The sequence below is a fragment of the Bos indicus genome, chromosome 3 (assembly GCF_029378745.1).
Source record: "Bos indicus isolate NIAB-ARS_2022 breed Sahiwal x Tharparkar chromosome 3, NIAB-ARS_B.indTharparkar_mat_pri_1.0, whole genome shotgun sequence".
Classification (NCBI taxonomy): Eukaryota; Metazoa; Chordata; class Mammalia; order Artiodactyla; family Bovidae; genus Bos; species Bos indicus.
Genome location: NC_091762.1, coordinates 15,833,740 through 15,849,640, shown reverse-complemented (window position 1 = coordinate 15,849,640; position 15,901 = coordinate 15,833,740). Strand labels below are relative to the sequence as shown.

Genomic DNA, 15,901 nt, shown 5'->3' with positions numbered 1-15,901 from the left:
TTAGTTATAGGGCTTTTGTAGATGTTCTTTTTCAGGTAGAGGATGCTCCATTTTATTCCCAGTTTGCTGAGAGATTTTTATCAAAATTGAACATAGGATTTGTATCAAATTAATCTTAGAGACATGCAAATAAAATCTTAATGAGATTCTACTATATACCTACTAGAATAGATAAAATTAAAAAGACTGACCATACCAAGCATTGGTGAGGATATGAAGCAACTGGAATTCTCATTCAGTACTGGGGGGCATGTTCTACCACCACTTTGGAAAACAATGTGATGGCTTCCTAAAAAGTTAAGAATGTATCTATCCAAGAGAAATGAAAATACATATCCACACACAAAAATGTTACCTGAGTGTTCATAGCTTCTTTATTTGTTATATCCAAACACTGGAAAGAACCCAAATGTTCAACAGGTGAATGAACAGACGACGGTGATATATTCATACCACACAACAGCATAAAAAGAAGCAAACTACCCACATGAACCTGCAGTGATGTAGATGGATCTCAAAACTTACGCTGAGTGAAAGAAATCAGACCAAAAAAGACTATCAGTGTATAGCTCATTTATACAAAGTTATTGAAAATGACAACTAATCTATAGAGACAGAGAGCAAAGCAGTAGTCGCCTGGGAACAAGGGTTGGGAGAGGAAGGGTAGACATGGTGAAGTTTTTCAGGATGATGGATATGTCCATTTTTTTTTTAATATTTATTTATTTGGCTGCACCAGTCTTCAGTTGCACACAGGATCCCAGATCTTCGTTACAGCATCTGGGATCTTTAGCTGCAGCATGAGAACTCTCAGCTGTGGTATATGGGATCTACTTCCCTGACCAGGGATCAAACCCAAGCCCCCTGCGTTGGGAGCTCGGAGTCTTAGCCACTGGACCACCAGGGAAGTCCTGGGTATGATCATCATAGTTGTGATCATGGGCATTTACAAATATCAAAACTTGCCAAACTGTGTACTTTAAATATGTGCAATTAATACCAATTATACCTCCATTTAGCAGTTTAAAAGCAGAATAGTAAAATTTTAAGAGAATGTTAGTGATATATATAAGATTAAAAATAACCTAAGAGCAATATTCTGAGATCATAACCATATACAAAATTAACAGGAGGGTGGGGAGAATGTCTTGAAACAAAAGGAGTTAAAACTCTCATCCTAACATAGGGCATCAAAATTCAGGGTTATTACTGATTTTGATATTTAGAGAAATTTCAGGGTTTCTTTTAAAGTGCAGAGAATCTTCAAGTCCAGTAGAAGTGACTCTAGTTAGCCACTGGGTCCTCCCACATTAAGAGGCATCAGTGCCAACCTGTCGAAGGATGGGGAGTAGACTCACTGGCTTCCCAAGTCACATCCTGTGACTCTTCCAAACACTCCGAGCCAGGAACCAGGTCAGCACCCCTACAAGGGACATATGAGAACCACCAACCCCACGTTCCCTTCTCTGCTTCATCCCTGCCTTCTTGGTGTTTAAACTTAATTAACAACAATCAGTGATCATAGGGCAATTCCACTGCTGGGCAGACATCTGAAGGAAAGAAAACAACTATTTCAGAGATATCCGCACCCCCATGTTTACTGTAGCATCAATCACACTAGCCAAGACCTGGAAACAGCCTAACTGTCCATCAATGAGTGAATGCATTAAGAAAATGTGCTAGGTTTACACAGAATGGAATATTTTCAACAAAAAAAAAAAAAAGAGGGAAACCCACCTTTGGCAGCAACATGGATGAACTTTGAGGGCATTATGCTAAGTGAAAGAGTCAGACAAAGAAAGATAAATACTGCATGATCTCACTTACACGTAGGATCTAAAAAAAACTGAACTCAGAAACAAGAGTAAAATGTTGGCTGCCAGGGGCTGGGAGTTAGAGAAATGGAGAGATGTTGGTGAGAGGTTACAAACTTTCAGTTATGAGATGAGCAAGTTCTGGAGATCTAACGTACCACATAGTCACTGTACTTAGCAATACTGTATTATATACTTGGAAGTTGCTACACGTCCTCACCATCACCCAGAACAAATGACTGTTATGTGAGGTGACAGAGGTGGTGTTGTTCAGTCATGTCTGACTCTTTGTGACCCCGTGAACTACAGCACGCCAGGCTTCCCTGTCCTTCACCATCTCCTGGAGTTTGCTCAAATTCATGTCCACTGAGCCAGTGATGACATCCAACCATCTCATCCCCTGCCCCATTCTCTTCCTGCCTGCAATCTTTCCCAGAAGCAGGATCTTTTTCCAGTGAGTCGGCTCTTCACCAATTTTGTGGTAATTATTTCATAATAGATAATATATATCAAAATATCATGTGTACACCTTAAACTTATAAATATTACATGTCAATTACAGCTCACTAAAGCTAGGAAGAAAGAAAAACAAATCAGTCATCTCTGAGTCCGGTACAATGCTGAGGCGGAAGTGACCTCACAAGTGATGTGAAAGTTGCTCAGTCATGTCTGACTCTTTGCAACTGTATAGTCCATGGAATTCTCCATGGAATACTGAAGTGGGTAGCCCTTCCCTTTTCCAGAGAACGTTCCCAACCCAGGGATCGAACCCAGGTCTCCCGTATTACAAGCAGATTCTTTACCAGCTGGGGCACAAGGGAAGCCCAAGAATACTGAAGTGGGTAGCCTATCCCTTCTACAGCAGATCTTCCCTACCCAGGAATCGAACCAGGGTCTCCTGCATTGCAGGCAGATTCTTTACTAAGTTAGCTATCAGGGAAGCCCTCACAAAGAGCAGAACTAAGGGGAGGCCCAAGGAGCCAGAGTCTCTGTTGGAAAGGACCCCAGCAGCCTCAATACCAGCAGGAAGCAGAGGTTCCAGGCCCAGGGGGAGTGGTAGGGGGCCTGGATCAGAGCCTCTGCTGGGAGGTGAAGAAACATCCAACGCATGAAATGACCACCCCCAGGATTCCACCCAGCATGACTCCCTCAGTCCTGCCTCACCCTGCCTCCAATCACATCCACTGTCTGATGCCCACTGTGGACCCACAGCTCTAGGAGACAGGACTACACGGCCCGAGCATCAGGGAGTTTACCTTCCAGTGAGAATCCCAGAGGGAAGACATGTGATGGGGCGGGGCAGGTGCTCAGTGATGAGTTCCAGACCCTTAGTGCTGTGGTTAGAGGTGCCACTTCACCAACAGTCAGCCGGGCAGTGGTCCTCACGGCAGAGTAGGTGAGAGGCTATCTCGGCCTTCTCCCTGGGGCTATCCAGGCTCTCTAGCCTCAGAGCTGGTGGGTGAGCTGGGGGGCCCGGGGACAGGCGGAGAGCTGTCTCTCACAGAGCTCCAAAGCCCTCGCCACGGCCACTTGCTGGCCAGGCCCAGGCCTTGCAGCAGCTGCGTCCTCTCCTCCATTCCCCCTCTGCGGCGTAATGGTGGTGCTGGTCTCCACAGGTCACCAGCCACAGAGGCCTCCCTCAGCACTGGAGTGCACGGACACTGCCATTAAGGTCACAGCTTCAACCAGCTTCAGTGTCTCCATTCACATTTCAAAAATTGATATAGCTGAGATCAGCTGTCTACCCCCTAGGAGGTGGCCAGAAGTCAAGTTTAGGTTGCAAGGTCACTGCTCATCATGACTTCAGGTCTATCTTTATGGGTGGAGCTGTTCTCATAGAACGGCAGCTGCTGTGAGCTGGGAACTAACCCGATGGGCATTTGCTACAACATGTATCCCTACTGATCCCACCCAAATGATTCGCTCCAGTTTAAATGAAAAGCCCAAGGGCTGGCTGTGTGCTGGGCGCCTGGCTCCCTCAGTGATGAGGGCTGGGCAGGCTATGGGGACCTGCCCCTGAGTGCGCCACCCGCTGAGATCTGCCTCTTCAGCAGGGCCTGGACACTGGTGGAAGGACACAGACTGGGAACTCGACCAACGCTCTGGGGCAGAGTAACCAGCCAGCCCAGGGACTCCTCCTCTTAGCCTGGGCCTCAGAGAGCAAAAGTTGAGCCTTGGGACTTTGCCCTTCTTTGTCAGAACAGAAAATAACATTTGTTTTGGTGGAGGCTTCCAGCAACCTTGTGACCGGACCTTGACCTGACCTTAAGAACAAAGGATCTGATGCCAAGAAGCTTGCAACAACTAACCACGCCACCCTCCTTTCCTATAAAAGAGCTTTGCTGAAAGCTTTCCGGGAGTTGGGGGTCTTTTAAGGCAGAAGCCACCCGACTCCTTGCGTGGCCCTGCAGTGAACCTCTCTCTGCTCCAAACTCTGACATTTCAGTCTTGTCTGGCCTCACTGTGTGTCAGGCACAGACTGGCATTCAGTAACGGACACAGGCAAGGCAGATTAACATAACCTGGAGACCAATCAGCCGGGGGTTAGGGGACACAGAGGAGTCCACGGCTTTCAGGCCTGTGGGGGAGCCAGGGGACTAGTCTCAGGAAGAGGTGATCTAGCAAGGAGATGTGGGCAGGAATGTGTAGAGTTCACTGTGGGTCACAGTGAAATTGATGGAATTTCCTTGGTTGTCCCCTTATCAGTGTGAACCATCAGAATTTATAGGAGAACAAAGTCAGTGCCAGAGAGGTGGCGGGCCCAGGCTACGCAGTAGGATGGCCAGGATGGCCCTGCGGCTTTGCACCAAACCCCAAAGGTACATGGCCGAGGGCCCCGGTCAGGGGTCAGGTGGCCTGTGTCCTGGCCAGAGTGCCAACATTTACTAATCCTCTACCCTGGACAGGTTGTTTACTTCTCTTGAGTCCTTGGCATCTGCTAAATGCAAATAAAAATGTCCTCCTTGACTATTTCACAGAGTGGCTGTGAAGAATCTGGAAGAAATTTAGATATTGTATAAGGCTCTATTGGAGAAGGCAATGGCAACCCACTCCAGTGTTCTTGCCTGGAGAATCCCAGGGACTGGGGAGCCTGGTGGGCTGCCGTCTATGGGGTCGCACAGAGTCGGACACGACTGAAGCGACTTAGCAGCAGCAGCAGCATAAGGCTCTATGGGCTTCCCAGGTGGCACCAGTGGTAAAGAACCTGCCTGCCAATGCAGGAGACATAAGACATGCGGGTCTGATCCCTGGGTGGGAAGATCCCCTAGAGGAGGGCACGGCAACCCACTCTAGTATTCTTGCCTAGAGAATCCCATGGACAGAGAAGCCTGGCAGGTGACAGTCCAAGGGGTCGCAAGGAGTTGGACATGCCTGAAGTGACTTGGTACACACACACACACACACATAAGGTTCTATAAATAAGCGGGGTCAAGTCCAAGGACTTCTATGGGAAAGCTGAGGTTACATGACTTGCCCAGGGCCTCTCAATGGTTACCAAGGGCCATCCATTGGCCATCTGGTGCCTCTGGCTTTCTATGACACCCCAGCCCTTCTGGGTACCTGCTGGTGGCACTTTCTGTGGAACACTGAGCCTCTCTTGGGGCCATCCCAGCAGATGAGACCCTTAGACTCCAATCCTGCCTCAGACATACACAGGCCTGTTACCCGAGTGGCCCAGATCAAGGTCGGCCTCTGCAGGATATGCTGCAGCCCAGGGGGGAGACAGAGCAGGAACCCAGAGCCACCAGGTCAACCCAGACACTATGGAGCCCCACGCAAGCTGAGCTGTCATCTGGGAAGAGAGATGTCCAGTTCTGAGCAGGTGCTCCAAAGAGGTTTATTATATCCACACTGGGGAGCCCCAGACTCCTGCTCAGAACAAGGGGCTGAGAACATCCAGTCAGGGAATCACGGCCACCCCAGGCTGACAGGCCTGGCGCCTGTGGAGATGGTGATGCTTCTGCTTCAAACACAGCCAACTCCCTCCCTCTGCCCTTTAAGTCTCCTCGTAAAGAGGCAGGGCTGTCCTTTTCATGACAAAATGAGGTCCCTGGCGGTTTCCTGTCTGACACCTATCAGCCCCCAGAAAGCTTGACCCAGGCCCTCTGTCTGCTCTCCAACCTTGGCCAGCATCAGCAACCGCATGTCCAACACAGTCAGCCGACCCTCAGCCCAGCGGCCCCTGGCCTGCTCCTAGAAGCTGCCGGCTAAAGTCTGGAGCGGATAAATTCTATTAGGTGCTCCAACTGCTCCTCCAGGTGCTGTTCATCCCCGTGGTTCTCAATGACCCAATCGAAGGTCCTGAAGTTGTCCAGGCCACACTCTGACTCAGCGTCGTCCACCCCTGCAGAGAGGTATGGCAAGGTCAGGCCCGTCCCTCCCAACAAACACAGGGCATCGAGGCCTGCGGGCCCCACAAGGAGCCATCCTCTCTTGAATGCTCCTCAGCCCCTCAGAGCTAAGCACCACTCACCCCAGAGGGCACTCCCACACTCCTGAAATACCGGGACATCAGATTCAGCGGCCCACAGCACCTGAGTCCCGCAGAGGGGCCCACTGACATCTTCACTTGTCACTGCCATCTCAAACCACAGACAATCCAAATGGCAATTTTGTTTTCATTTTATGTAAAGCCGGTCGTGTCAGTTTCTATCCCGACATCTCCAATTCAGGCCCCTCAGGAGGCAGCATGTGCCATTCTCAGTGAGGCTGGTAACAAGGGCATCTACCTGGTGGGTCCGCTGTGACTATAAAGTGAGATAATGTGTTCAAAACGCTTAGCCCAGGCCAGAGTGAGTGCCCAGGAGATGAGTGTGCTTAGACACTCAGTCGTGACTCTGTGCAACCCCATGGACTGTAGCCCACCAGGCTTCTCTGTCCATGGGATTCTCCAGGCAAGAATATTGGAGTGGGTTGCCATTAGGAAGCTATTCACCTTGTTTAGGAAGAGTCAGACCCACTGATCCCTCAAGTCACAGTGACCCGGGGCAGGGAAGACACCTGAGCTATGTCCCTCAACTGCCACAGAGCAGGTCCTGGGCTGGCACCACTAGGGCCATCTAGAGAGCTTCCTCTCCCCATCCCCCACTGTGTTAATCAAACAGGAGTGAGGTTTGTCAGGCCTGCCCTCTGACCCACTGTCAGTGCCCCCTCCAGGCTGGAACACAAAGGTGAAGGACCAGGGGCAGCAGAGGGTCCCAGCCAGACCTCCAGAAGCCCACTGGCCTAGAGAAGACAACCCAGGTAAGGGAACCAGGCCAAGGTCACAGGGAAACCCTTACCCCAAGGACACCATCCTCTACTCAACTCCACTTATTAATCTGGAGGCACTCCTGAGCCCAGACCTCAGACTCCTTTTTATAACCCCCTGCTCACACTCCCCAGCCTGCCAGGGAGACAGCGGAAGACCGGGAATGTAGGGGTGGGTAGCCCGGTCAAAGGGGGCCAGCCAGCCCGCATGCTAAGCCCTGGGGCAGAGGCTGTGAGCAGCTCACCTGGCGTGAACACCCAGCCCCGCTGCTGCCGGCTCTCCTCCGTGGCCACCACACGGACCGTCTGTGTCACAGCCCCATAGGCCTCCTGAAACCACTGGATGTCAGACACCCTCCGTGTATCACTCACCAGCTACAGGAAAAGAACATGAACCAGTGACCAACAGGAAGCAGCAGGACCGGACGCTGGAGCCAAAGGGGAGCGAGGGAGACCAGGCCCCACTCCCAGTAAGCAGGAGCCCAGACCTCAGAGCCCAGACAAGTGTAGCCCCATTCCCTGTGATCACCCAACCAGCTGGAAGGGACAGCCACTCCTCCCTTGAGGCATCCCTCCCTGATCAATGCAGCCTGAGCCCTGCTCTTCCCACCCTGTGTGCTGTGAGGTGAAGAGGCCTCAGGCTCTGAAATCAGATCGGCCAGTCATTTTACAGATGAACAAACCCAGGCCAGAAACAAAGATACCTTAATCAGTCCCTGCCCCCAACACCTTTCAAAATGGATATATGACCTTGTCAGTCCCCTGCCCTAAGTCCCTCTAAGACTTCCCATCATTTTAATAAAATCCAAAACTCTCACCCCAGCTCACAAGGCCCTTTAAGATCTGACACCTATTTCCTGTCACCTTCCCTTCATTCATTCTGCTGCGTCCAGCTGACAACCTTGCCCTTTCTTAAACATCCCAACCAGGTCTCCTCCTCAGGGCCTTTGCCCTTCCTGCTCCTTCTGCCTGGCTCCCTCACTTCAGAGAGGTTTCTGCTCAAATGTCACCTTCTGGGACAAGCTGACCCTACCATCCTGGCTCCCTTCCTGTCCCTCTCAATTCTGATACGCTGTTTATTCTCTGACCACTAAGTATTCATTAAACCATCATTCTCTCTCTGTGGGTTGATTGTCTGATCCCTGCTCTGTAGAGTAGCTCCATGAGGGGAAGGACTGTGTCTTACTCACTACTCTGTCCCTGGCCCATAGCACCGCCTGACCCACAGGGAGCATTCAGGAGCACACAGTCAATGAATGAATGATCAGTGAATAAAGAGACCAGATGTTCTTGTCCAAGCTGCGGGCATGGTCACTCAGCCAACTATTAAACAAATACTACGAAGGGAAGAATACTCACTCCAGCATTCTTGCCTGAAGAAACCCATAGACAGAAGAGCCTAGCAGGCAACAGTACTTGGGGTCGCAAAGAGTCAGACACGACTGAGCGACTAACACACACCTGTCAAACGCCTGCTGTGTGCCTGGCACTGTGTTAGACTCTTGGAGTAGAGTTGTAGGCAGACCTGGTACTTGCCCTCAGGGAGCTCACAGTCCAGTGGGAGAGACACTCTAAGCCAGCAGCCTCACTAATTACCGGGCAATCACAGCACGTATCAGCTTGCACCTGGACCTTAACACTGTGAAACCAAACTCCTGGTTTTCTCCCCAAACTTGTTCTGCCACATCATCCCTGTCTCAGAAAATGACAACTCCAGCTGCCCAACTGCTCAGAACAAAATCCCTGGAGTTGTCGCCTGTCCTTCCACCCTAGAGCCATCATATCAGGAAATCCTACTGGTTCTATGTTCAAAACCTGTACAGAATTTACCCCTCTCTCCACTCCCCTGCCACTCCGAGTCAAGCCATGGCCACTTTGCTGTCCTGTGGAAAGATCCTTGGCCTGGCCTCTCTGCTTCCACTCTTGCCCTCCTCCCAACAGCCAGGAAGTACCTCTTAAATCTTAGATCATCTTTAAAATAACTTACGATCAGATTATGCCTCTCCACTGCTCAAAAGCCTCCAGTGAGTCCCCATCTCACTCAGAGCAAACTCCAGGCTCTTCCAGAGAACCTGCATGACTTGACCTCACCTCCTGCCACTCAACTCTCACCTGCAAAACTCCATCTAGGTCACCCCTTACTTCCTGCAGGTCCTGCTCAAATGTTATCATGTCAGTGAGGCATTCCCTAATACCCTTAACAAAGCAGCAACCAGGGCCTCCTCATAGCTGTGGCCTGCTTTCTTTTGCCCCTTAGTAGCTATCTCCACATATTCTATATTTATTTAGGGCCTAACTCCCTCTACCCCCAGCCACAATGTATGTATCCTGAGAGTATGGACTTCAGATTTTCACATGATGTATCCCCACATCACCTGGAACCAGTCCTGGTACAAGAAGGTGCCACTGGCTGCCTGAAAGAATGAGGAAGGGAAAGGGTAAGGAGCTACAGGAGCACCTGAGAGGGAGCACCAGTTAGGACCTGGGCATCACGGAAGGCTTCCCGATGGAGGCGCCACGGACGCTGAGCTGGACCGAACCAGGTGAAGAGAGAAAGGAAGAGCGCTCCAGGCAGGTAGAAGGACACGGGTGGAGGCCCTGATTCCAGAAGGAGGTTGATTTATTTCAGGAACAGAGAGAAAGCCCATGTTGCTGCAGCTGAAGGAACAAGGAGGCTCGAAGGGCAGCAGGAGCCGATCAATCAAGGCCCAGAAGTTCATGTTAAGGATTTCAATCCTCCATCAGAACGGCAGGACAAAGGGTTCCAAACATGACTTGGTTTGTGTTTTTAAAAGGTCACTCTGGCTGCTGTGTGATGAATGGATCACAAGGGACAAGAGCCGAAGCAGGGGCCAGTGTGGGGGCTACTCCAGTTGTCTGGGTGAGAGAGAGCGGGGCCTTGGGCCAGGGAGGTGGCCGTGGAGAGAGAGAAACGGACATACCTGGGGAGGGACGGAGGGCTGGGGAAACAGATTTTCTCAGTGCCACCATAGAGCCCACTCACCCAGACAGGCTGGCAGACACCCTCCACAATCTTCCTGCAGAAGAAGCCTGGGTCAGCCTGGCGCTTCTCCTCGCCCCAGCGGATCATGTCGCTCCGACAGGCCTCTTTGTAGGTGCTGGCATCCATAAGTCTCTGGAAGTCCAAGCCGTGCTCCTGCCCAATGCACATTCTGTTTATGCCACCAGCCTCTCAACCTCGCTGGTCTCCCCTAAAACAGAAAGAGGGTGCCCCACCACCCCCACCTTGACCCGCCCTCCCTGAGGGCTGCTGCAAGGACTCATGAGGTTGCCGCCAGGACAGAGGCCTGCAAGGGAAAGCAGCCTAGAAACTGAGAAATCCCGAGCACTGGCAGATAGATGGAAGAAAAGTCTTGAGGTCATCCAGAAACTGTCTTGGCTTGCCTTTAAATGGGTGATGTGGTTTTCTCTTCTGCAACGGTTTTACCTTCCCAATTATTTCTGGCTTAAACTAGTCCTGGAATTAGTCTGCCTCCCTTGGGCACACAGGCTCAGCCTTCACCCAGAAGTGGGAAGTCTTAAAACACTGCACTCCGTGTCCTTCCACTACGCCTTCTGGCACTGTCTGTCCCCATCCCAAAGCCCAGGAGACCCGGCTTCCCTGTCTCTCTCCCATCCCCCCATCCCCTTCCTCACTCCCAATTCCGGGCACCTTTGCTGAGTCAGCCTATGTTTGGCTCCGGGCACTCCTGGAACCCTGAGGCAGGAGGGGCAGCTCTGACGCCCTGGGCAGCTGCTTCCAGGCAGGCCTCCCTTTCTCCAGGGACACTGCAAGCAACGGGGTCCATCAGAGGGCCCCAGAATGGGAGGGTTCAGGTTTCAGCTCCCCTGGCATTCAATGCAGCAAGACCCTCTCCCCACTCAGTCTCTTCATGGGCAAACTGCGGGGGCCGTGGCCCAGCCAGTCAAATCACTACTACCACCTAGTCCCAAGGTGAGGCCAACAGCCATCTCCCATTTATAAACTAGTTTCCCACGAACTCTACCATGGGAGAAGGTTAGCTGCCAGGGGCATTATGGTCGGCCTGTCACTTACAGTCCCCACTGCAACTGAAGAAATCAATGCGTTAACGTTTCATTTTGAATCTGTTTTGTAATGGGTGTAAGGCACGAAGTGGTGCTGGACTTAAAAACAGCAGGGGCAGGCTGGCCTATCAGAGTCTCCTACTGAGGTTTTAGAAACGCCAGTTCCTGCCCACTGGCCCTACCCCACCCTCCAGCCTGGCTCGGCAGTCTGGACTGGGGCCTCATTCGGGAAGTCTGGAAGCAGACCAGTGGTATTTAAACTGTTCCTCTGAGCCCTGGGATTTGGAAGTGTCAAGCCCCACTGGGGAAGGCTGAGTACCTCCCCCTCACTCAAAATTGCTCCCAGTCTGTCTACTGGATACAAAGAATCTCTGCATCCAATTTCATTTGGGAAAGGTTTCAATGAGGAAAAGATTTTGAAAACCACTGACTCTGTTACCCCAGGACCCCCCAGGCTGCCACCCTACAAATGCGTCTGTTGTGCTGGTGGGAGAAGACCAATGGCAGAGGGAACAGATTCATTTTGCGTGGACTCAGCCGCCCAGACACGGGCCAGCTGACCAAGGAACCGTAAGTACAAGGACACACCTAGAGGTCAAGGGCAGAAATGCAAGCGAAAGCCAAGCGCAGGCTCTCCATGGTGTGGGCAGCTGATCCCAACTTCCAGGCTCCCTTTTTAAAATCTAAGGTTCTGAGATTCCTGTTTATTTTTTACAGTCCTATTTTTTTTTTAATCTACGTGGTTCAAAACTCAAAAAATAAATATTGTTTACAGTGAAGCATCTCCGTTCTCTGTTCCCCAGCCACACAGCTCCCCTCCTGGAGGCAGCCAGTAGTCCAGTCTCTTATGTATCCTGCCCAGGCTCTTACACAACCCAAGCATCCAGAATGGTGCTGAATGCGCTCCGTATGTATCTGTTGAATGGCTGAATATATGAGCAAATATGTTTACAATTTTCCCCATTTTTATATAAATGCAGCATTCTCTACGGTATTCCCAGGTGGCACTAGTGGTCAAGAACCTGTCTGCCAATGCAGGAGATGTAAGAGACGTGGATTCCATTCCTAGGTCTAGAAGATCCCCTGAAGGAGGGCATGGCAATCCACTCCAGCATCCTTGCCTGGAAAATCCCATAGACAGGGGAGCCTCGCAGGCTACAGTCCATTGGGTCACAAAGAGTTGGACATGACTGAAGCGACTTAGCAACAGCAGTGTTCTCTATACACTGTTCTACATCTTGCTTTTTTTCACGTAACAATATAACTTGACAAGTCATGTGATTAAATTTCTAAGGGGAGAATTCCATGGGTTGTGGCGGGCCAACTTTAGAGGGGGCGAGGGAGGTGATCTGTGTCATATTTTTTGAACAAGGGTACAGACTGTTACCAATAACACTGCATCAGAGCTGCCAACTCACATCTACAGCCTTTTCTGGACACATTTTCCTGAACATCCTCTAGGGAAGGTGGCCTGAAGTGAGTAAGGCCAATGGGAAAGAAACTTAAATGGAAAACGCCACCCTATAGGTCCACCTATAGAAAGCGGAGAGCTGTGTGTCACCCTGCAGCACAGGGTCATAGGGACCCTGCTAGTGACTCAAGCGACAGCACAGTAAACAAAGCTTGGGAGTTGGCTCCTTCCAACCCACCAGGTGCCACAGAGCTGCCACCTACCTGAGCGTACTGCTCCTTGAGTGGACCGGAGAGCCGGAGGATAGCACACACATCAGCCCCTAGCCTGTGAGACAGGGAGAGCCGGACCCCATTAACCTAAGGCTTCCAGGCCCCAGAGGAGTGAAGCCCCATGTCAGATGTCAGTACCCATATAACCTTGTCAGGTCTCAACTTCCCTGATCTCCTCATCTGTAAAATGGGGTAACAATGTCTGTTCTGTCTCCCACAGGATTAACATGAAACTCAAATGTGAAAAAGCCCTGAAACTAACAAGTAAGACAAATAAACGTATAATTACAGTGGGAAGACCCCAGGAATATTCAGGGTGGATTAGGTTACTGCTGGGCTCCCGAACTTGTTCTCTCATAGCCAGGGCTATCTCAGTCTTAAAGGACTTGGTCTGCACACATAACAACTCATTCATTCACTTGCTCAATTTACTCAACCAGCCATCTGTTGGATATTGTATTTGGATCCAGGTGATACAAATGTGAATAAGCTATGCGATTTTGGGGACTTCATTATTGGTCCAGTGGTTAAGACTCCATGCTTCCACTGCAGGGGGTAGGGGGTTCAATTCCTGGCCAGAGAACTAAGATCCTGCCTGCACATGGCCAAAAAAAAAGATACATGACTTCTGCCCTGACTGTGAGATGCTCACAGATTCACTTAAACACTGACATGGTGAGGTGGGTGTTCTTATTTCCATGTTTCAGGTGAGGAAACTGAGGTTGAGGGAGGAAAACAGACTCACCCCAAGGGCCACTGCAAGTCAAGTACTAGTAACAAAGCCAGTATTGTAAAATGCACCCTAGGTGGTGCAGTGGTAAAGAATCCGCCTGTCAAAGCAGGAGACACAGGTTCAATCACTGGATCAGGAAGATCCCCTAGAGTAGGAAATGGCACCCACTCCAGTATTCTTGTCTGGAAAATTCCATGGACAGAGGAGCCTGTCAGGCTACAGTTCAGAGTGCTGGAGAGTCGGACACGACTGAGCACACACACGCACACATTGGTAAAATAAAAATACAAGCCAATGTTTAGTCCCAGTGCCTGTGCAGGTGTGTTCAGTTGCTAAGTCATGTCTAATTCTTTGTGACCCCAAATACTGTAGCCCAACAGGCTCCTCTGTCTTTGGCATTTTCCAAGCAAGAATACTGGAGTGGGTTGCCATTTTCTACTCCAGGGATCTTCCAGACCCAGGGATCAAAGCCCAACATGTCCTGTGTCTCCTGAATTGGCAGACGGATTCTTTATCACTGAGCCACCTGGGAAGCCATACCTGTAACTAGGTGCTAAGAGTTGTGCACATTATCTCATTTAATCCTTACAATCACCCTATTATCTCCAACTCATGGATGACAAAACTGAGGAACAGAATGCATAAGAAACTTGGACAAGATCATACTTGAATAAAGTCGTGAGTCAGGATTTGAATTCCAGCAGTCTACTTCCCGAGTCTGTGCTTCTGACCACAAATTGATTGATGTGCTGGGTGGAGAAATGTAACTTGGAAAAAGGTGGCAGATACTTAGTAGTGAAAGATTCAGGTGGCAAACTCTGCCTTGGATTTTCCACAACCTCTTAGACTCCCCATGGTTCCCAAAAGCAGCCTCCTAGCACCCTCAACACACTGGCCTTCAACAGGAGAGAAGCCCCACTCCACCTTCTCTGGCTTCTGTGCTCTCCTTACCCAGAAAAAAATGCTCCTACACAGAACATCTTCCTTTGGGAGAAAACCTGCTAAAATTCCCTGGTGGCCCAGGGGTTAAGACTCCACGCTTTCACTGCTAAGGGCTGGGATTCCATCCCTGATTGGGGAACTAAGTCTCAAAAGCATGCAAGCAGAGGCCAAAAAAAAAAAAAGACACTTAAACAAAAAAGTATTAAAGAAGCAATGGGGAAAAGCAAAAAGAACTCATTCCTTCAAGCTAGATGAAAGCTGAATTTGAGTCCTGGATCTACCAATTACTTTGTGTTCCTGGCAGATTTGGGTGGTTTGTCATTTGAACTTTTCAGAGTCTCCTTTTCTGCATGTGCAAAATGAAGATACTGACTGAAAATACCACACAGTACCTAACAACAGTATCTGGCAGACAATAAAGGCTCAATAAATCCCATCAACTAGGTGGAGTGCTAGCTAAGGATTTGTCTGTGGAGTCAGGTACACCTGGGGTGTGGTCTGAGGCAAATCCTTTGTGACTCAGTTTCTTCTTCTGTACATTACCTCAAAATACTCTCTGGAGGATTAGGAATGGTGTATAAAAAGCGCCTTGGTAGCAACTGTTACTAATACTTCTTGAAAGATCTATAGCCCGCCTGCTTCTTTGAGGTGGGTGTGTGTAGACTGCTGTTTTTCCTGACGGTGACAATCCTCCACTTCTGTCCACCCAGTGCTCCTTCTGCCCTGCAACCTGAGGACCCCAACTCCAAAGCTCACTCCATCACACCCCAACACACCCTTCGTGTCACATGATTCGGGGTCTCCCGGTCCTCCTCCTTCCCCACCCCACGGACACCTGCTCTGAAGCGCCTCGGTCACGAAGTCCTTCCCGGATTTCCTCTTCCCGCTGAACAGCAGCACCAGCCCCGGTACGCCTCCCAGCGGGGCCATGGGGTCACCACGCTTTGCGATCCCTAAAGCTAACTTTTCCCTACCCCTTAAATCCGACCACCGGCCCAGAATGGACGCGGCCACTCGGTGGAGCGGCAACAAGGAGGGGTTCCGCCCCCGCCGCCGTCTTCTTCATAGCCGTGGAGACGACAGTCAGCCAGCACACGTGCTTCCGTGGTTTTAAATTAAAGCCTGCGCAAGTGGAATATGGAGAGAAAGAATGTTAATTCCTAGGGCAGCCTTCTCCCTTAAAGAAGCTCCCCTACCAGAACTCATTTGGAATCGTCCAACCCGCCCACAACCTGACGTCACGGCCCCGCCTTCTTAGCTGACACGCGTGACACGTGGGGAGGAGGGAGTTGAACGCAACTATTCTCTTCCCGGGGTGGTGACGTCTTAAAATTTCCTAACTGAACCTCACACTGCCTGCCACATAATCCTACAAACACACCCAAAAAAGAATAAACTTGTTCATATTGCGAAAGCTTTCAGTACTCCCTGT

General features: G+C 50.3%; 2 protein-coding genes across 4 annotated transcripts in view; both read right to left on the bottom strand.

Moving 5' to 3' along the window:
* Positions 1-10,197, bottom strand: part of KCNN3 (potassium calcium-activated channel subfamily N member 3) — a 235,065-nt gene extending 224,868 nt beyond the window's left edge. Inside the window, exon 1 of the mRNA XM_070785496.1 lies at positions 10,069-10,197. The gene's annotated coding sequence lies outside the window, so the exon portion shown is untranslated. The remainder of the gene's footprint in view (positions 1-10,068) is intronic.
* Positions 352-15,647, bottom strand: PMVK (phosphomevalonate kinase). 3 transcript variants are annotated; one of them, XM_019954310.2, is made up of 5 exons: positions 15,305-15,647; positions 12,786-12,849; positions 10,069-10,221; positions 7,310-7,439; positions 352-6,159 (listed from the first exon to the last, which is right to left on the bottom strand). In XM_019954310.2, the coding sequence occupies exons 1-5, from the start codon at positions 15,397-15,399 to the stop codon at positions 6,023-6,025; spliced, it is 579 nt and encodes a 192-aa protein (XP_019809869.2). In that variant the 5' UTR covers positions 15,400-15,647; the 3' UTR covers positions 352-6,022. The 3 variants fall into 3 exon arrangements, with proteins under 3 accessions (XP_019809869.2, XP_019809876.2, XP_019809883.2); XM_019954317.2 differs by lacking the exon at positions 12,786-12,849 and having other exon boundaries at positions 15,305-15,645; XM_019954324.2 differs by lacking the exons at positions 12,786-12,849; positions 15,305-15,647 and adding an exon at positions 10,738-12,724.
* Positions 15,648-15,901: the final 254 nt, after the last annotated feature.